This window comes from Poeciliopsis prolifica, unplaced genomic scaffold, assembly GCF_027474105.1.
Source record: "Poeciliopsis prolifica strain line A6 unplaced genomic scaffold, Auburn_PproV2 SCAFFOLD034, whole genome shotgun sequence".
NCBI classification, from domain to species: domain Eukaryota; kingdom Metazoa; phylum Chordata; class Actinopteri; order Cyprinodontiformes; family Poeciliidae; genus Poeciliopsis; species Poeciliopsis prolifica.
In genome coordinates this window covers 3,728,522-3,749,038 of record NW_026562409.1, presented here as the reverse complement: position 1 = coordinate 3,749,038, position 20,517 = coordinate 3,728,522, and the positions used below count along the sequence as shown (strand labels likewise).

Genomic DNA, 20,517 nt, shown 5'->3' with positions numbered 1-20,517 from the left:
AAATATTTTAGAAAAGAATTTTGAACTTTCTGAGTTTCAAGTCAAAAGTTTTTGACTTTTGAAGCTTAAAAAAATCCAAGTTTTATGAAGAAAGTTTATAACATGAACCAGGAGTTTTTCTAACACATTTTCAACTTTCGGGGCTCATAAATGTTTGAGTTTTAAAAAAAATCAGAAATTAATCTAAACATTTATGAGTCTTTTGGACCTGAGACGAACAAAGACTGGCGACACGAGCATAAAATATTTTTAAAAATGCTAATTTGTGCCACTCCATTAGAGGGCGCTGTGGCTGCCACTTCTTAAAATGGTTCCCAGATGAAATATTCATACTACCATGAGTGGAGGCGGCGATCAGTCTGCGCCTCCAGAGAAGCTCATGATGTAATTCCTGCATGCAGACATCAGGATTTCTCTGTCAATAACATCCTGACTCCAGGAAGCGATGCTGAGGTGCTCCGTGTTCCCGTGCAGTGGAAACTTCCACGCACCGCCCGGGTCCCGTGCAGACGGAGCGAGCCGCCCGCCGATCAGCTTCTCAGTGTTTACCTGCCGTCTGACAGGCAGTGCGCTTCAGCACATCTCCCAGGTTCACAGTGTGTGACTTGTTCGAGGTGCTGGTGGAAATCTTGGAGGAGCGTCAGTGGAAGGAAGATGGCGCGATGTGATTTAGATTTATTCTGCGGAATTTAAAGTGTCAAAAAGCCTTTGAATCTCATTATCTAAGACTTATTTTGTGCTGTCAATCACCCTCTGTGAAATGCTCTCCTTCCCCTTTACTCTACTAAGCTGCAGCTAGCATAGCTTGTTGTGAACCCTAATGCTAATTAGCACAGCTACCAATGACAGCAAATAAATGGGTTTTCTGTAACGGTGAGTTGTTTCTCCAGCATGAGCACATTTAGCAGCACATTCGTGGAGTTGATTGGCAACACTAAGACCCACCTCCTGATTCTGACTGCTCGTTTTTGATTGGTTCAGACAGATAGCAGTGGTAACTCAGGAGGATGTCGATCTTTTCAGATTATCTGTCTCATCACAAACTGTCACTACAGGTTACAGTTTTATCAAATAAATGTTTAAAAAAATGTTTTTTAATGAAAGTCACAAAGTTTGCCCATGTGAGAAGTGAAATTGGTACATTTTCTTTAGTATTCAGGAATTATTGATTTAAAACAAGCTTAAAATGTAAATTGTGAGTTGGTTTTGCCTTATTTTCACTGGAAACTCGACAACAACAAAAAAACACTTGATAATATTTTCTGATTTTGCAGCATTTCTAAAACCTTCACTTTAGCCACATTGAACATGTGCAGGTTATGCTGAAACATTAAATCTGACCCTTTATAAGCAACTTTACATCAGCAAAACGAGGCACTAAAATTTGAACATAATCTCATTTTCCCTCCTCTAATCCTTTTTAATGTCCATCTTGAAGCTCTGAGATCTTCCAGAAAGCCGAACCACCTGTTGTATCCCCGGCAGACGCAGACAGACGAATGTTTAGAGGTGAGCCATGGATGAAGGAGTGGTGAGTCAGACGGGGGTTGTGTTATTGTCTTGCTCTCGGTACCACCAGGGAAGACGATGCGGTGGTCCGCTCATGTGACCAACGTTTTCCAGCTGTTTTCCCTCAGCGGGTAAATCATAATATGTGGTTCTATAGTTTGCATTCAGTGCTGCTGTGCACAAATTTAAGACATAAACTTTACGTTAAGAAATGGCTGACAGGACCCACCGCAGCATAACATAAAGAGGATCATAAAGGCCGTCCATACTGCACTGCAAAAACACAAAGTCCTACCAAGTTGTTTTGTTGAGCTTCTAGTGCAAATGTCTTAATACACTTAAAATAAGAGAAATGACCTTTTCAGCTACATAAATAGCTTGTTTTAAATCAATATTTGCTTAAATTGATTTAAATTGCTACTTCCATTGGCTGATTATGTTACATATAAAATGGAAAAAATATCTGGTTCTAAGTTTTTCATCAATATTATTGACTCAAACAAGTTAAATACCTTCATGAAAAGTTACTTTTGAGTTAGTTTTGTCTTATATCAAGTTAACTAACATATTTGCTCTTAAAATAAACCAAAAATATTTGGTAGGTTTTTGTGATTTTGAACTGTGCTTTTTTTCTGATTCACTTTTTTATGTTAGAGACCATTTTTGTTTGAAGGAAACTGTAAAATTGCTTTTTAATGAGGCCTGTTTCCTTCCTAGAAACATTCATTGCATCATGTTTTTCTGTCTAATTGCTCCCTAAGGTTGGCACAGATATAATACATGATGTCACATTCTTTCCACTTAATTTCTTACCTCAATATTTAAACGACTTTGAGAGAGTCCTGTTTATTTAGCTTTTCGTTCTCACAGGTGTGATGATGAAGTGGAACCAGAAAAACAGGTAAAAGTATTAAAACAGGACAAGAAGCAGCAGCTGAAATAAAATTTAAAAAAATGTTAAGTTGTGTCAAAAAAAAAAAAAACTATAAAATATCTCAGAGGAATTATCTGTGACCTTTCACCTTTTACAAAGGCTTATTCATAGAAATTGTGGCACAATTGGAGCTCTGTAGTGCTGGACTCCAAAATCAGCGATAGAGAAAAGAAGTCAGTCGCATTATAAGTTTCAGAAGGTTTTTAAAGAAATTAAAGACAAAATAATGAGAAGAAAATTCAAAAAGTATCAAAAAGGGGGTCAGTTTTTGTAAAACTCGTGTTTCTAACTGGCTGATCTAAGAGTCAGAATTAGTTTTTTGGCGACTTTCATTCAATTTCAGAAACATTTTGGTTTGATGTTACTTGTATTAATGCATGTTGAGGTATATTTTACTATTATTTTATGTAGTTTTAGTCAACTTCAAGTATTTGTGGATGTGATTTTATTCCTGGTGGTTGTAGTTTCTAACCTCTGGGTGTCTGTCGTTAAGCTTTTACCTGCAGATACAATTACAAATGCAGATTTTGGCAGTTTTTCAATTTATTCATGGAAAAATTTATTTAATTTTCACAACAGATTGACAAAATGTACCAGTAATGTATTTTTATATCTATTTTTGTTTTATCATTTGTTTGGAAAATAATCTTTATTAGCAAATTCAAGATAATGTGTTTGTCCTATATTCTCAAACGTTTAGTGTTTTTATTTATTTTTAAAGCTTAAAAATGTAAATGAATCTGTGGTTCTTACAATATTACAGTTTCCTTTAGTAAACTGTTTTGTGGATCTGAATTAGTTTTTATTGGTGGACTGGAGACAAAAATGGCTCTTTTTGATTGTATGTTAAATAACATAATTGCATCTTATTTTAAGTAAATAATTTATAAATATTGATGAAAAATTCAATATTTCCACTATTGAATTTAGTTCCACTTTCAAATTAGTGTCTTGTTATAAGTGAAATAATCCTACTGCACAACTCGTACTTTTAAATCAATATTTAGAAATTATTTACTTAAAAAAGCTCCGATATCTTTCTGAAAAGTTACTAGTAAGTTTTCTTTGTCTTATTTCAGATATTTATAGTAGAAATGAAGCAACAATTTGCATTGAAAGTTCTAGTTTCTGAAACTAACTTACATTTTCAGCTAGAAACAGGAACTTAGTTTTCTTCATATTGAATTATTAAGTTAACTTCAATATCAAGTTTCTTACTTACTAGGATTTTTTTCATTAATATTGTATTAAAATAAGCTCCTATATCTTGCTGAAAAGTTACTTTTAAGTTAGTTTGTTTTATTTCAGGTGATCTAAGACATTTGCAGTACAAACAAGACAAAAATACTTTTGTGTTTTTGCAGTGTATGCATATGGATCCTCAGCTTATGGAAACAGCGGCCCGGTCGGAGGCGTGTTGTTAGAAAAACCCGGCGTATATATAAGAGGTGAGGGTGTCTCTGCAGCAGCTTTCTGACTGTTTTTCTGTCTCGTCCTCCCAGCCGGCTCCATCATGCTGCTCCGCGCTCTGCTGCAGACTTCGCTGGTTCTCTGGCTGGCTCAGCAAACTCTGCAAGGAGGTGAGAAATACAAACTCACAACAAACATTGTAAAATTCAGGGAAGAGGAAACCTTTTCATTACGTTTAAACTGATTTCAGGCCAAAATTCTCATTATTTTGGACGCAGTTTGTTGATTTTAGTAGTAAAGTTGGTGAAAACCATAAGGATTCATATTAAAAGTTTAACTTGTTTTTCAAATATTGTTTTCTTTCTGTATTTTTTAATAACTTTTCATAGACTGGATTTAAAAGATGCAACATTAACATTAATTAGTTACATTTACTTGAGTAACTAAATGCATTTTAGTCAGTTACTTAATACTTTTACTTAGTAAAGTTCCTGGATTACTTAGTTACTCTTCACTCAGTGTGAATGTGTAACTTCACTCATTCATACTGAGTGAAGTGGATGAACAGAAAGTTTATTTTGATCAAACACTTTCAAACAAATTAACTCGGAAAAAAATAACCGCATTTTGTAATTTTGCTATTTATAGGAATTATTGTCATTTCAGTATTTAAAATACTTAACTTTTTATTTTGGTTTGTCTGATAATGTTATTTTTAAATATGAAATCGGATGTTTTGATTAGTTACAAAGTATTTTTAGTAGTTTCTAATGCAAATATCTTAGTACACTTGAAATAAAACAAAACTAACTTACAAGTGACTTTTTAGCATAATATAGGAGTTTGATGCAAGTCACTAATTCCTTAATATTGAAAAAAATACTAGTTAAATTGGCTGATCAGTTTTAAAAGTGAAATAATTTGTCAACTAGTAATTATTCATCAATATTAAGAAATTATTGGCTTAGAAAGCTCCTATATCTTGCAGGAAAAACTACTTTTTAAGTCAGTTTAGTCTCATTTCAAGTATATAAATATATTTGCACTATAAACTGGACAAAAGAACTTGATAAAACTTTGTGTTTTTGCAGTGCATTCAGTATTTGAGTAACATTTTTTTTTACCAAATATTTGTTTTACTCCTATTTGAGTAACTTTCTAGACTTTTTACTTTTACTTGAGTGAAAATATGTTGAAGTGGTGTTACTCTTACTTTAGTACCATCATACTCACCTTTGATTACTATAATATTAAATATTCTACAAGAAATTAGCTGAATTTGCAAAAACCTAGAGAAGAAACGAGACGTTAATTTCAGTTAAGACTTGATTAATGATTCGCCGTCTTCAGTGACCTTTTCTCACATACCTGTTAAATATCGTGTCTGTGAGACTGACGAGGATGAAGACAAAGCGGTGAATATGTGGCTCCGCGGCGGCCAGCCAGTCGCTGTGGTTCAGATTGTCTGTTTTCTGCAAATCAAAGGAAGGAAAAATCTGACAGCATGTTGTGAGAAAAACTTCAAGGCTCCACGAAGTCGCTGCATTTTAATCCCATTTTTATAATGCATGGAGGTTTCTGTTCATCTTTCCACAGTAATATGCATATTGGTTGTTTTATTGGTTGTTTGTTTTCTATCATTCTTAATATTCCAGGAGTTAGTCCTCAAAATGTTGCCTTTGGGAGAGCGCTGCCAGTTCGAGGTACGACAATTTCTGAGATGTTTTATTTATTCCTTTTGATTAAGAAAAACAGAAACATACATAGGAAATCAAAAGAACTTGTATTTTAGACAAATGTCTCTTTTCTGTTTCAGGTGTTGGCATTGGAGTGAAACCTGGAGGTTAGCCTTTACATCTATTCACAATTAAATCTCCTAAATTTAAAGCACAAAAGCTGCATTTATCCAATTTATTTGAGTATGTTCGTCTACTTTTCTGTGTATAAAAACAAAAACATATAAACACAACAAAACTTTAAACAAACATTTACAAATTACATTTTCTGCTCAGTTTTGACCTCCTTCTTCCACCCAAATAAATACTTCTGTTCCAGTTATTTATTTTTCTTTATTTATTGGAGAATTTGCATTCATTATAGAAAGAAAAACTTATTTCTTTAAAATTGTATGCTATAATAATTGACAATATCGCCGCCTACTGGTCAAGAGTGAGTATTGCAGTTTTTTTCAGATACTAATTGAGGCAGATTTATTTCGCAAACATATATGCCAAAAACCTGTTTACAAAATAAAATAAAAAAAGACAAATAAAAAGTTTGTCTCCTTTTGTGTCCAGTTACTGAAGCCCTGGGAGCCGTAGGCAACCGATACGGCACAAAAGCAATGAAGACTGGAAGTATGTCACTTATCTTCAGATCAAAACCACTCTGTGTGAACTCATAACTTTTAAAAAAAGAGCAGTTTTTGTGTATTTATTTGTATTATTTTTCATCTCAGTTGGACGTTATCCTGCGGCTCATCTCGGTGTTGGTAAGTTAAGATCAAATTTTTATTAATAATAGTTGCATCAGTAGATAGACGTCCAAGCCAACACAAAAATAATTCATTTTAAAGGTTTCCTGAACCTGGATTGATCTATGTTTTTGTTTTTTGGCACAAAATCATCGTTAGATATTGATATTTTAGTCTGATCAATTCTGTCTTTTATAAGCTTCTTTTATATGATGGGTGCTTCCACTTTCAGTCCAACTTAGCTGCTACTGGCCGTTATTTTACATTTTACAGCTGCATTTAGTGGTTAAATCAGCTGATTTAGCTGCTCTGATTCGGGTGTAACGGGCTGGGCGTGGCTGTGGTTGCTAAGTAATGGTGGGAATCAACATTTTGGTAGTTTTTGAAATGGATCATTTTTCAGACCCTGATGAACGTCGACTTGCTGCCTGAAGACGACGGGGTGTTTTTGGGTGGGTGGCCAAATGGAGGCTCAAAAACATACAAAATGGAAATTTTACATAAAGTCAAATTGATGTCCAAGCAAAATAAAGTCATATTATGATTTTTCTCTATTTGAGTCAATTGATTGAACCAAATGGCAGAACCAGTACAAACTTTAGTTTCCACTGGCCTGCAGGAGGATACAGATCTCTGGGACTGGGAGGAAGAGGAGGCCTGAAGCCCGGTGGATATGGATCCCCGGCGGGATACGGTAGGTGATCCTCCATCGTTTTCACAGATTCCCCCTTTTGTCTCCATTTAAGCCTCACTCCTGTGATTTCAGGCGCCAGTCTGGGAACGGGAATGGGACTGGGCACTGGGCTTACCAACGGACTGGGACTGGGCCAGGCAGGAAAACGTGGTAAGATCAGCAGAAATGAAGTTCTGGAGTCATTAACTTATAAAGATCATAAAAACCATTAACTTTTAAATGATCAATAACTGTCTCTGCATTCAATAAGTCCTTAAAATTATCTAATATTAATATCTTTTCAGATTGATCAGTCCCTCCACAATTTCATGGTTTTTTTTGTTGGGTTTTTTGCAAACTGAGATTTTCTGATGCTAATTTAGAAATATTTGCAAAATTTGACATTTTGTTCCTCGTCACACTGACCACAGACTATAACTTAAAAACTTGAATAAACTTGTAAAGCTGAAAGCTCAGGAGTTAGCAGGTGGCTAACGCCCACTGCCACCTGCTGGTGGGACGCAGCGTCACTTAAACCTGATGTTTTCTGATAAATGAAAAATAGTTCTGCTTCCATTACAAATGTGCGCATAACTTTGTCAATATTCCGCTAGTGTCAAAACAATAACATTTCGGAGTCATAATGTTTTTGTTAAATCAAAAACCTGATTAAAATCATACGTAAATAAGTTTGTTCGCGCAATAACTCGTTAAAAACATTCAGCGCCATCATCCTCAAAACTACTTCCTGTCATGTTCTTTTTCATCGTTTCTGCCAGTAGTAACATCCGGCTGTTGATAATGTGAGGTGTGTGATGTAAAAAAGGTGATTCCATTGCAGTTTTGTGAAATAATGTCATAATGGGAGTGAATAGTTAGCCCAAATGCAGAACACACTCAGGGGAAAACTGTAGTACAGAAAAAAATGTGAAGTTTATTGAAGACACTGCTGCAGAGCACTGAAGGCTCGGGTCGATCCAGGGAGAAAGGCGACAACAGGAAACAAGCGGTTCACTGGAGGGCAGAGTAGATGGTGAGTTCAAGGTTCTAGTAAAATTTGCATGTGAGGGAGGGAACAAGTCTTACTTGAAGGACCGCTGGGTTAGCGAGGTGAGGGAGTACTGAAATGTCCGGGGTTTATGGTTCTCAGTGGTTCCAGGTCGCGGTGATGTTGGCTGGCTGAAATCCAGGAAGAAACGGGAGCACGTCGGAGGGCGGACAGGTAGGCTAGAGCGGCGGCGGTAGAGAAGCAGTACGACTGCCAGTCGTGGGAATCTGGGAGGAGCTGGATGGTTCACGGATGGAGTGAGTCTGGGGGCTCGGACAACGAGAGGCCAGGAGGAAGCACCTGAAGGCGAGAAAAAACAACAAGGAAGTTTTCTTTTTCACTAGGAAACAGAGTAACAGAAGCAAGCTTCTAGGGGCTTGGAGCTACCATGACTGGCTAACACTCAGGCGCCGAAGGACTGGCAGTCTGCCTCTCTTGAACGTCTCGTTGATGAGCTCAATTCGCCTCAGGTGTGGGATGACGTCATCCTCGCCCTCCGACCAAATGGAATAGGCTCCCTCTAGTGGTGGAAACAAAACCAGTGCATACACAAAACTCCACAAGGAGCTGAAAGAAAACCCCAGAACATGACAAATAAACTAATTACTTCCTTAAAAACAACTCCTCATCCTAGCATCCAAATTTTTTTGATTGAAAAACAAGGATTTTTTTTTTTCCAAAAATTGGGGTGTTTCCATTAACAAAATTTATTTAAAAAATCAAACTGTGCAGTTATAAGGTCAATGGAAATGCAGCTATTGCTGCATTACTTTAGAAAAAGCAGGGATCTGTTGACTTTAAGTGAACTTCTGTGAAAAACTGGAGCATACAGATAAAAACTGCTTTGATTTGATTGATAAAATCATATCTGATCACATGATTGTCATCTTGAAGGTTCTGTTTGACAGAAAACTGTTTATGAAAGATGTAAAACCACTTAAACCTGTGCTTCTGCATTTTACCAACAAAAAACCCCCAAAACATTTAGTCTTTGTTTCTAACATCACAGAGTTTAATCAGGAAATATTTCAACTTTTTCTTTCTTGTGACTTTCCAGTCTATGGTGCAGGCCTCGGCCAACTCCCAGGTAAATAAATACTTTGCTTCTTCCACGATTGTTTAGCGAATCAGCTTGCCTTATGTGAGTTTGAAAGATTGGTTTGTCTTCTGGTTTGTCAGGATATGGAGCTTTCCCTGGGCTTGGCTACCAAGGAGTTCGGCCAGGTTAGTACTGAACCCTCATCCTCTGCACCTGCTTCGTAATTTATGGCCTTTTTTATACAAATGCAGCTTATATTTTGTTATCTTCTGCCAAACTGATTGTATTTTGTATGGAATCTGAGAAAAGCTTTGTGTTTCTTTATGTTCTTCTCTAATTACCTCTGGATTTATTACGGTTAGGAAAGCTCTACTCTTATCAACAACTTGCTATATTTAGCTGTTATTACCATTAAGGTTTATTCTTCTGTTCATTTCCTTGTACATTTGGATTTAATTCTCTTAAGACGGTGTAGTATTCTGTGTGTCTGTAACTCAGATTCCTTTTGTGTATCTTCCTTCTTGAATAGCTTTTCCTGACCTGAATGGCAAAACATTAATGGTAACAACAAACCTCAATGGCAAAACCTTAATGGTAATAATTACTAAATATGGCAAGACCTTTGCCAACAATAATAAACCCAGAAGTAATTAAATAAGAACATAAAAGAAAACCAAAACTCTGACAGCTGTGGATCTTAACAGTGAATTTTCATTGATCAGCTATAATTATCTGTGGCCTCATAACGATTGCAAAACATAAATACATTAAAGTTTAAATACGTTAAGCTTCATTTTACACTTAGTAAAAAGGCCTGTTAAACAAGAATGTTTGTTTTCTCAGAATTGTTGAACTCCATCCATTCATCCATATCTTCTCACAAGTTGTTTTTTTCTCAGCTCAGGTTGGGTTGTGATGCTTTACTCTAAGGTTTTCTTCCTCTCTTTATTCACAATTTCCTAAAAATCTAAAGAAAGCTGGATTTCCCACTAAGCTAACTTCATACCACAAAAGCACTGATTGTTGTCTGAAGGAGGAGTTTAGCTTGAGCTATTAGCATAGAAAAATCAGTTCTTCAAATACCAGGACGGTCAGTGTGTCTTCCTCTGCAGGAAATGCGCCGACTGTCCAAACAGGAAGTTGTGAGTGCCTGATGATATTTCTCTGCCAGGTGTGTCTGCGGCAGATTTGGGTGGACCTGAAGGGGCGAGTCTGGCACAAGCAGCTCAGGATCTTAAAAGAGAAAAGAGCAGAGCTGTAGATGAAATGCCTGGAGAGCGAGAACAGTCGCTGAGGAGAAGCAACGTATTCGGTCCGACTGTCCCCAGAATTCACGCAAGAATTGAAGTCAGACGACTCAATCCGAGCATATCGTCGTCAAATCTCAGACCTTCATTTCCTCTTGATAAACAGCAAAAATTTCTCGGTGGAAAGTATGAACCTGGAGGTCATGAGGCCATGCTGGCAGGCGCTGGTATAAATAGACAACTTCCTGTTGATCAAGACATCGAAAGTCTGGATTCCTACAATCCTGGACTTCACAATCCCAGAGGAACGGCAAATCAAGACGGTAAAAACTGTGGAGCTCCTGCTGGTTTGCCAGAAATGTTGGGCATTAATCCCTCAGAGGGTAAAGCTGGGAAACGGTTCGGGTGTAAAAATCTTCCTGCACAAAGCCAAGATGGCAGAAGCGATGTTTTCTCCACCGCGCAACGTCAAGCAGGCATCAATCCTTTAACTGCACCAGAAAACAGTCAGGACCTCCAGAGACCTGTCAGGGTCAGAGACGGATCCCAGCGCTACGATCCGATCAGGACCCAAAGTTTGGGCGCCACCTTAACCAGAGAGGAGCAGGAAGTTGGTGGTTTTACTCAAGAAGATGCCAGACTCCTTCCTATAGCTGGAAATGTAAACAGAAAGTCAAAACCTCTTCGTTTGCCAGAGCAGACTGAGAGGAATACGCAGGCGGCAAGTAAGAGAAACAACAATCCTATTATCTTACATTTAATATGCATCAATATGCCGGTGTATTTAATATTCTTTTCCCTTCAGCAGCAGAAACATTACAATTTGGCGTCCCTCAGGGTTCTGTTCTCAGTCCTCTTTCTTCTTTTTGATGCTTTGTAACCAACTTTCCAATTACGTTCCTTGGATGATGACAAATACGACCTGAACATACAGTCTTCATTATGGACGGAGATAAAATTTCTAAGCCTTAAGGAGAATAAAACTGATGTTTATTGTTTTTGTTTCAACCTTTTGATAAAGCTTCTGTCTTCTATGTCATGTCAACATGGCCCTGAAACTTTGTTGTATTTGGGTGAAAGAACAAAAGCAAAAGATTTTTCCTACCATTATAAAAGTAAAAGTGGAATTTGCTTAATGCTACAAAGAATTTAACAGAAAACTTGAGACTAAGGTTGAAATTTTCATCAACAATCACGCTCAGGTGTATTTTTGTGTGTGTGTGTGTGTGTGTGTGTGTGTGTGTGTGTGTGTGTGTGTGTGTGTGTGTGTGTGTGTGTGTGTGTGTGTGTGTGTGTTGCTAAAAGACAAAAAAAAAACAAAGCAAGTTATGCTGACTGTTAAAAATGGCGCTGGATCTGTGGGCCTGTTTTGTGTCTCTTCCTGATGATTGTTTGTTTTATGCATTTCTCACATTTCAGTTTCTGGATTCTCTGAATTTATTCCAGGAAAGTTTCCACCTGGCGCAGAAACTGCAAATAAAACATTTTTGTTGCAGACAGTTTATGTTTTCTCTCTCTGTTTAGAGAAACTCCAGACTGACTCCAGTCCTCCAGGTGAACCAACAGCACAAACTGAGTTTTTTCTTTCTGTCCTCGGTTTGTCTGCAGGTTACATCGGAGGGGCAGGAAACTATCTGGGCGCTGCAGGTTACAGAGGAGGTAACGTCTGGGTTTCCTTACAGGAAGTTTCTCTCCTCTTCAGCAGTTTCAGTAACTGATGATAAATGTTTCTCACGTTTTCCTCACAGGTTTAGGACAAGGCGCTTATCTGGGCGGTGCTGCTGGAAAACTTAGTGGTTAGTCTTTAGATGTATTTAGTTCTGATTCGAAGGTGAGTTTTAATTTTGGGTGTTAACTTTTACATTTTTCTCTTTTTCTGAACCTCACATTCCAGCTGCTGCTGCGCTTGGACAGGGCGCGTATCCACAAGGCGTTGCAGGGAAATCAAACGGTGAGTGTGTGCAATTACATCCTTTAAAGTATTTTTTTTTTCTGTGAACTTAAAGGAGCAGTTAGCATTTTTCTTCAAACCTGGATACGAACTTTTTATACCGCATGACTAGCTCCACCAAATTGTGTGAGAATGTAGAACATAATGTAAATAAATAAAAATATTGTGCAAAACTCTAGATAAGATGCTTTAATTCCTCCTGATGTTCTTTTAACATTTCGTACTCCATCTTTATTTTGATATTGCAAAGTCTTTTCAGTTTACCTTCTTTACTGTATTTCTTTTTTTTAACTAAGCGTTTCAAAACTGTTGCAACTGTTAAAATCTCTTATTTAGAGGTCAATTAGTATAAAATATTATTATTTCTGAGTCAAATGGTTTTAGAAACACCTTTGTTCATTTTTTTAATTTTAATTCACCAGTTAATGCATGTACAACAAACATTACAGACTAACTGAAAGCGAGAAGGGATATTGATATAAAACCAGATAATACAATGAATAACAGTAACAAAAATAAAATAACCAAACAAACAGGTGTACATCAATATGGACACATTCAAAACAAAGACGAAACACAAAACATAACAATTGGTGTCACAGCAAAAACAATAAAATTTTTATGGCAGTTATTTTCAAATTTGCATTTTTATTTTTCTGTTGTCTATTATTCCCTGATAAACCCAGTGGCTCAGATATTCTGGGTACAAGTGGAATAGAGAAAGGAAGCAGATAAATAAATAAAAGTATACGCAGTTTGAACCTGATGTCAGGTGAAGGGTCAAGGTGAGGCAGCAGAAAATCTGTTGCTGCTCCTAATTTGCCTTGTAAACTCATTATTTACCTGCAAACCAAAAGGTTTGTCTCTTCAGCCATCTTGTGATTCTCTTTGTGGTGAACTTTAATGCTTCTGAAAGTGAAAACTTATCGTCCTTTCATGTGGATTTGAAGCCAGTCTGGCTTACAAATCAAAATTAACTTTCATTATTGGGTTCTGTTTGTGCCAAAAATGTTGGTGCGTAAATGTAACGTGCTTATGTATTGCACTGCAGAAAAAACTGAATCTGACCACGTAATTTTGGTTTGGATTCTGACGCAAATACCTCAGTACATTTAAAATAAGACAAATTAAAAGTAACATTTCAGAAATTATAGAAGCTTGTTTTCAGTCAATAAGATCTTACTTGGAATGATTTTGAGTTTTTGCAGTGTGTAAATAAAAATTCATGTTCTACCCTTTTCTATGTCAAGACTTAAGATGAAAACAACTGAAAACACTTAATTTGCTTCTTTGTGTGATTAAAAAAAATCTGTTCAGCTCAAAATACCAAACAGCACTGTCTAATATTTATTACTAACACAAATATAGAAATATACCAAGCACACAATTTACACCGGACTTAAATAAAAACAGAGAGAAATTATTACTTTCTAAAAAATGTCATATGAAAAAAACAAAACTTCAAAATTTGGGTCAAATTTTACAGAACTATTAAATTTCTACAAAATTAAATCTAAACACATCTATATGTAGTATTCAGTTTTGTTTCTATAATCTGCTTCTTTTTCATATGACATATTTTAGAAAATAAACTCCTTATATAGACATAAGCATATTTTTGGCATAAATGGGACTCCGTACCCATGCTGCATCCTCTACATTATGTGTTTAATCTGCTGTGACAGGATACGGTGATGGAGTGACAGGATATCTTGGTGCCATGGCGGGTAACGGCTTCGGTAAATGCCAACACAGCAGTACAGATGCTGACAAACTGCAGTTCTGCCAACAGTTTGCATGAAAATTCTCACTTTCCAAACTGACATCCAAATAAAATACACCTACATTTGGCTTTGATTGTGAACAGAGATACTGGTAAAAGTTTTGGCATGAAACCTTCTTTCCTCCTCGTCTCCCAACAGGTTATGGAAACGGATACGGTGATGGTTACGGAGCAGGTGAGTAAATCCACATATGGGTGACAAAAAAGGGTAGAACTTGGTTTAGTTAACGAGTTATTAGTTAATTAGTGCTAATTAGAGCTATGTTTCAGGGCTTGGTTACCCTGCAGACTTAGCTGATGGTGCTGAGAGCAAATCAGGAAAGATTGAAGGTAATAATAACCTGTTGAAAACCTCCAACAGGTGATGATGACACTAACAGCTGGACGCTTACCTGCAGCTTTAAAAATAACGACCGGCTGTCTGCTTATGGCTAGTGTGGTTAACATATCCACTGGGTGTAGCTGTTGTGAAGCTGGCCAGTTTATTCTGGTACACTGTAAAAACACACAATCTTACCCAGTAAGTTTGGTTGTGAAATAAGACAAAACTAACTTAAAAATAACTTTTCAGCAAGAAATAGGAGCTTTGAATCAATAATTCATAAATATTGATAAAAAAGTTCTACTTCCATTGGCAGATTATTTCACTTATAACATGAATAATGTCTTGTTATGAATAAAATAATCTGGTAATGAAAATAGTTCTTTGTTTAATTAAAGGATTGTTTACTTGAAACAAGCGTCTCTACATGTTGTTGTAAAGTTATTTTTCAGTTAGTTTTGCCTTTTTTTAAAGATTTTGTGGTTTTCCAGTTTGGTTTCTGGTCTCATGTTTGCAGGTTTATGAAAAGTTTTGCTTTTAATAATTATTTTATGACTGACATTCTTTCTTTTCCTGATGTTTCAGCTCTCAGTACTGGTGGCTACGCTGGACCGGTCCAGGGTGGATATGGTAAGAACCGACACATTATAAAATTGCTGGTACATAATTATTATTATTAGACTTTTTTGAGTCTACATAAATACAAATTTTCTATTTTAGTTCTAAGTGGGGTTGTGCTGAGTAGGTATTTGTTTTGAATGTTACATTCAAAATGTTACATTTTTCAAATATTACATTTTAAGAACTTCAAATATAATATTTGAAGTTTTTAGATTACACAACTTTTTTTTAAAACTCTAAACAGGATTTTGTGATATGAATATTGTATGCACCAATATTATGATGACGGTATATTTGCAATATATTGTGACCTTACATCCAAGTCAGAAAAATCAATCCACCGAGCTGGAAGTTTCTGTCCAACACTGATGTAAGTATCTAATATGGCCGCCATACATGCAAAATGTAGTTATAGCCTTTGGAATGCAAAGAAAATAATAAATTGTTCTTTGCTTTGTGTTCAGTGACCCAAAAGACATATTAAACTGCCTTCCAAGACAAATAAACCACAATATAAGTTTGAAGAATCCATGACTCTTTAGACGTTTACCCTCAGGTTAGCGGGGTTGCTAACACACACAGCTTGGACCCAGTTTGGATGTTTGACATAATGCATATTTGCACTAAATCTTGTTTATTTCACAGCGACAAGCATTAATATCCAGATTTACCGCGGCCTTATCTTAAAAAAAACCATCAACTGATGTAAAACTGAAAAACATTACTGTGGAAACAGTGGCTTCTTTTCAGGTTAAGATCAAATTAAATATGCATGTGTCAAATTAAGTTCAACGTTAAACAGAACGCGATCAGACGGCACTGAACAGTTAGGTTTGTAGAGGATCATCAGGGTTGATCTTCTGCAAACAGACGTACAATTATAGTACATCTTTGAAAAGCAAAAGTGGAGCCTCCTCCACAACCAACAAAAATGGAGCAAGTGGTTTCTGGATGGTAAGTCAAAACAAAACACTTGTCTTTTCCAGCAGCCATTGTACAGGTGCTAGGCAACACACTAGGCTCAGCTGGGGTTGCTAGGTAACGGTGCAGTGCCCATTGATTGTGACTTGCCAAAAAAACAGCTGGCATTTTTGAAGCACCTGGGCTGTTTTTAGTGGCAGCTGAGACTCACATAGAAAAACGAAAACGTGCAAAATATGAATTTTGCATCTTTGGTCCCCTTTAACAGTCTAAGTGGTCAGAGTGACACTATGCATATATGCACTAATTCAGCCATGTTTAAAAGACTCCATGTACATTTCCCCTTTTAAAATATTTCAATTGAAAATGTTTTTACTGAGCGCAGACTTGGTAAAGAAGGAAGTATGACAATAGCTTATAGATAAATACTTCAGATTTTCGGCTGTTAAAAGCGCTTCTTCAAATAGCCTAAACTGAAGTTACGAACTGACTCAGCAGTAAGACACTAACTGCTCATAAATACTGCAAACAACCCCATTTAAATGAGGCAGGAGTGTTTTTAGTAAACGTTACTTCTGCTACAAATATTAAAAGCAGAATGAAGTTGCTCCTCCTCTCCCTAAGTTCACATTTTAAAGTTTCAGAACAAAACCATAAAACATTTCCACTGATCCGTCGTTCATCTGTCTGCAGGAGGACTCGGTACGGGGCTGGAATCAGTTGGTGGTAAATATGGTGAGTGGTGCAGAAACGACCTCGTCCACAGTTCACATGATGAGTAAACGCTGCTCTGCAAGCGTGACTCAGAAGTCAAGAATGTCTCACACCAGGATCTGAAGCAACATGTCGGCTGCAGGATAAGAAATGTTATGAGTCGGCTGTTGTTTTCCTTTCAGGAGGAGCCGCTCAGGTTCCTTATGGAAATGCTCCGGTGATCCCTGCTGGACTGGAAGGTAGTAGTTTCCTGTGCAACTCATCACAGCAAAAACACTAAACATGTCCGAGGATTTTTGTCTCGTTTCTACTGCAAATGCCCTGCTACACTTGAATAAGACAAAACTAAAGTACAAGTAAATTTTCACTAAGATACAGGGCTTGATTTAAATCAATAATTCCTTAAAAGTGATTAAAAAGTAGAAGATATAATTGACATATATTATAAGTTAAAGTTTGAGGGTTTTTTTTTTAGCTTTTTCATCATGTTATGATATTATTCCTTCATCAAAATCAAACCTGGAGTGTTGCTTTGATTCTTTCAAGTTTGAGAAATGATTTAATCTTCATCCATTCAGCTGAGCAAAACATCTGGGTAGACCTAGCCCCGCCTTCAAGATGCAGCTCCTCCTCCAAGCTGCAGCTTCCAAGCTTCCAAGTTCCTTCAGACTAGCCAGCAGCAATTAGCAAACACCCAGTGGGGCTCTTTAAATGAGCTACTTCTCAATAAAACGCTGGTAAAAACTTTGCTAAAGGGTTAATGAAGGAGTCATGCTGTGATGACTTTCTGAAGGTGGTGTTTCAGAAAGAGCAGGAGTTCCTTAAAGAGACAGAGGCCCAATTTCAAAGTGTGGATTTTTTTAAAGTCATTTTTTTAATGACTGAAGGTAACATTGTTACCTGATTATGCTATAAAAATCCTGAAATCACATAAATCTACCCATTTAAAATATTCCACTTGCAGATTATTTAACTTAGAACTAATACTTTTTCATAAATATTAAGAAATTAGTGGCTTAAATCAACCTGTGTATTGTGCTGAAAGTTACTTGCAGGTTAGTTTTGTCTGATTTAGATATTTACACTGGAAACCAGACAAAAATACTTGGCAACATTTAATATTTTTGTAATACAGATGTAGAAAATGAATAATTATGTATCTTAGACTTTCTTTTTAACAAAGAGAATGTCACCATCTTATGTGGAACGTCACGCTTTTTGTTAGCGTGAGACAAAATCTCTTTTTTTCTCATAACATCCTTTCTGTTCTTCACACTCACAGCTTTCAGTATTGCATAATGTCGCTTTATTTCCTCCAGGCGACGGCGGATACCCGTATGCAGCTCAGCAGCTCGGCCTTGCAGCTGAAAGCGCCAAAACCGCCAGCAAATACGGTGAGAGCGTGCGAGAAACTGCGCACGACGGAAAAAAAAGGTCATCTTTCTGGGGTTTTCTGAAACCAAATGCACTACCACTGAGGTCATGATATAGACATTTAAAAACATGTAGCAAAAATGGAAAAAACTTTGATAACTTCTTCATTTATATGATGGTATTTAGCTAATTTGAATTATTTTCTTTCTGGTTTAGGTGCTGGTGCAGGATTTGGGACCCAGCAAACAGGCGAGTTTTAGCAAAAACTTCATTTTGATCCTTAATCTTGATTCAGGTTTGTTGTCAGAAATGTGACATTTGGTTATGTTTCCTTGTTAAGGTTTCGGCGCAGCGCTCGGAGCCTCTCAGGATGCTCTGGGTAAGTCAGTAAAAACCAGATATTGACTCCAAGCTGATCAACTCTGTGATTTCAGCAGAGTTGGTTTTTAGTGTTTCTGTTGACTCAAACATTCAGAACGCGGCTGACAGCAAAACAACGAGGCTTAGAATAACATTTTATTTGAAAATGAAACTCTTTATGGATGCATTATAGCTTCTCAGCATATCGAGTTCAACATGTTCTCTTTCAGAGTGAGATAGCAACAGTCCAGTAAAAACATGTTGAAGTTGTGCTACTCTCACGTTAGAACAAGTTTTGGTTTGTCTGCTCACCTCTGGTCACATTCAACTAGCGGTGTGCAGTTACCTAGCAACCCCAGCAGAGCCCAGCGCTGTTACCTAGCAACCCCAGCAGAGCCCAGCGCTGTTACCTAGCAACCCCAGCAGAGCTCAGCGCTGTTACCTAGCAACCCCAGCAGAGCCCAGCGCTGTTACCTAGCAACCCCAGCAGAGCTCAGCGCTGTTACCTAGCAACTCAAGCAAAGCTCATTTTATTACAGAGCCATTATTCATATTTTTATGTGCCAAAATTTATATATTTCTGTCCTTCTGATTATGTAATTTTTAAATATTACATGACTGATGTTTTGATCAGTTACTTGCTACTTGAGGAGATGGTTTTGTTTGTTTGTTTGTTGAATTTTTTTTAACCAAATGCATTTTTATTTTTACTTGAGTAGAAATATGTTGAAGTTGTGCTGCTCTTACTTGAGCACAAATTGTGGTTACTTTACCCACCTCTGGTCTTTCTCTCATTATTCTGGCTCTTAGAAAATAGAAATAATTTAGGTAACTCCTGCCGAACTAAAAGGAGAAAAATTTGGTCGTATTGAACTCCAGTGAGGAAAAAATGTTTTTGTTTTTTATCTGGTGGTCTGGATTAAACTCTCTTCAGATTTCAATTTGCCTTTTAAAGACTTTAAACTGGGGTGTTTTATTTTCACAGTGGATCAGACTGGTAAATATGATGGACTGAGTGCCGGCCTTGGTAACAGTTACAAAGGTTAGTGTGATAAAACCTAACTTTCTGCGATCATACTACTAGCATTGAACATACAGATTATTTGTTTACAAAGCAACTAGCTTCCTGTTAAAGAAGATTTACTCTGCATTACCATGGTATCTATATTTCTTGAGCATTTTCTCACATTACAGTCAGTTTTATTGGTATTTAAACTGACAAAAATGTCACTTTAATTGGTGTATTGTTAGCATCAGCTAACTAACAAAGGATGTAACATAGGCAACAACATTAGCATTCTTGTTAATTAGCTTAATATGATATATTAGCATCATTTAGCCAACATGATTAGCATGCAGCAGCATTACTCAACTTACACAGTTTGTTTGAAAAAAGAAAAAAACATTATTAGTGCTTGCTGGTTTGCTAAACATGATTCTCACACACAACGTTAGCATGTGTACACCATGGTGCTGCTTGGAAAAGTGTGCTACTGCATTTTAGCAATGTGTTAAACACCATTAATGTACATTTTGCCCATTCATGTGAAAATCATGTATAATTTTCCTCTTTTTCTCATTTTTGCACTACTTTGTGTTGGTATATAACTTTTTTTTTTTGACTCAATTCTCTCTGTTTTTGAACCAGGTTAAGAAAATGCAGCCCTCTGTAGGTGGATCATCTCTATATTTCCAATGTAATGCATTAATGCAGAGTTTTATTCCTTCTGTTTGATGTTTGTTGTATGTTTCTATATTTCTCCATTTATTTGTCTTGACCTTGCAAAGCCTGCTGTACCTTGTGATCTGTTTTATTTCGTCAACGTTTCTGTCAGATGAACATAAATAGATGCAGAGAGCAAGAAATGTGTTTATGTTTTGTAAATCAAGATTAGCCTGATGATCTTATTGTTTCGGTCGAATAAGTCATCATGTGATGTTGAATAAAACAGAAACTTTGAGTCAATATCTGATCTGACTTCGTGTTTCAACATTTTTCTCTTAAATAGACATAATGAAACCTCATCCGCGCACAGGAAGCTTCACCACTTCCGTGTTTATGCCGGAACACAGTGAACTTTTAAATGAACACCATCTCTTTAAATAGATCAAAGCTCAAACACCACACACAATTTAGA

General features: G+C 36.7%; 1 protein-coding gene and 1 long non-coding RNA gene across 2 annotated transcripts; one reads left to right on the top strand and one right to left on the bottom strand.

Annotated features, from left to right (window-relative positions):
- Positions 1 to 318: 318 nt before the first annotated feature.
- Positions 319 to 20,345, top strand: LOC129373812 (fibroin heavy chain). The gene is made up of 25 exons (XM_055051896.1): positions 319 to 614; positions 1,439 to 1,509; positions 3,946 to 4,023; positions 5,509 to 5,556; positions 5,670 to 5,696; positions 6,151 to 6,210; positions 6,312 to 6,344; positions 6,946 to 7,020; positions 7,093 to 7,170; positions 9,105 to 9,134; positions 9,227 to 9,271; positions 11,942 to 11,992; positions 12,082 to 12,129; positions 12,228 to 12,284; positions 13,970 to 14,023; positions 14,207 to 14,242; positions 14,338 to 14,397; positions 14,975 to 15,019; positions 16,625 to 16,666; positions 16,828 to 16,884; positions 17,965 to 18,039; positions 18,236 to 18,268; positions 18,360 to 18,398; positions 19,365 to 19,421; positions 20,028 to 20,345. Exons 1-25 carry the CDS (start codon positions 319 to 321, stop codon positions 20,030 to 20,032), a joined length of 1,500 nt encoding a protein of 499 aa, XP_054907871.1. The 3' UTR covers positions 20,033 to 20,345.
- Positions 7,908 to 8,580, bottom strand: LOC129373731 (uncharacterized). Its single transcript, XR_008607400.1, has 3 exons — positions 8,435 to 8,580; positions 8,086 to 8,347; positions 7,908 to 8,013 (listed from the first exon to the last, which is right to left on the bottom strand). It is a non-coding gene; the product is annotated as an uncharacterized LOC129373731 (long non-coding RNA).
- Positions 20,346 to 20,517: the final 172 nt, after the last annotated feature.

What these genes read in the sequence shown, in the direction of transcription:
- LOC129373812 (XM_055051896.1), top strand. Translation starts at nt 319, where the DNA reads ATGAAATATTCATACTACCATGAGTGGAGGCGGCGATCAGTCTGCGCC. An exon ending in CAGTGTGTGACTTGTTCGAG is followed by an intron (nt 615 to 1,438) that starts GTGCTGGTGGAA and finishes TCCATCTTGAAG; the next exon opens with CTCTGAGATCTTCCAGAAAG. An exon ending in AGACAGACGAATGTTTAGAG is followed by an intron (nt 1,510 to 3,945) that starts GTGAGCCATGGA and finishes TCGTCCTCCCAG; the next exon opens with CCGGCTCCATCATGCTGCTC.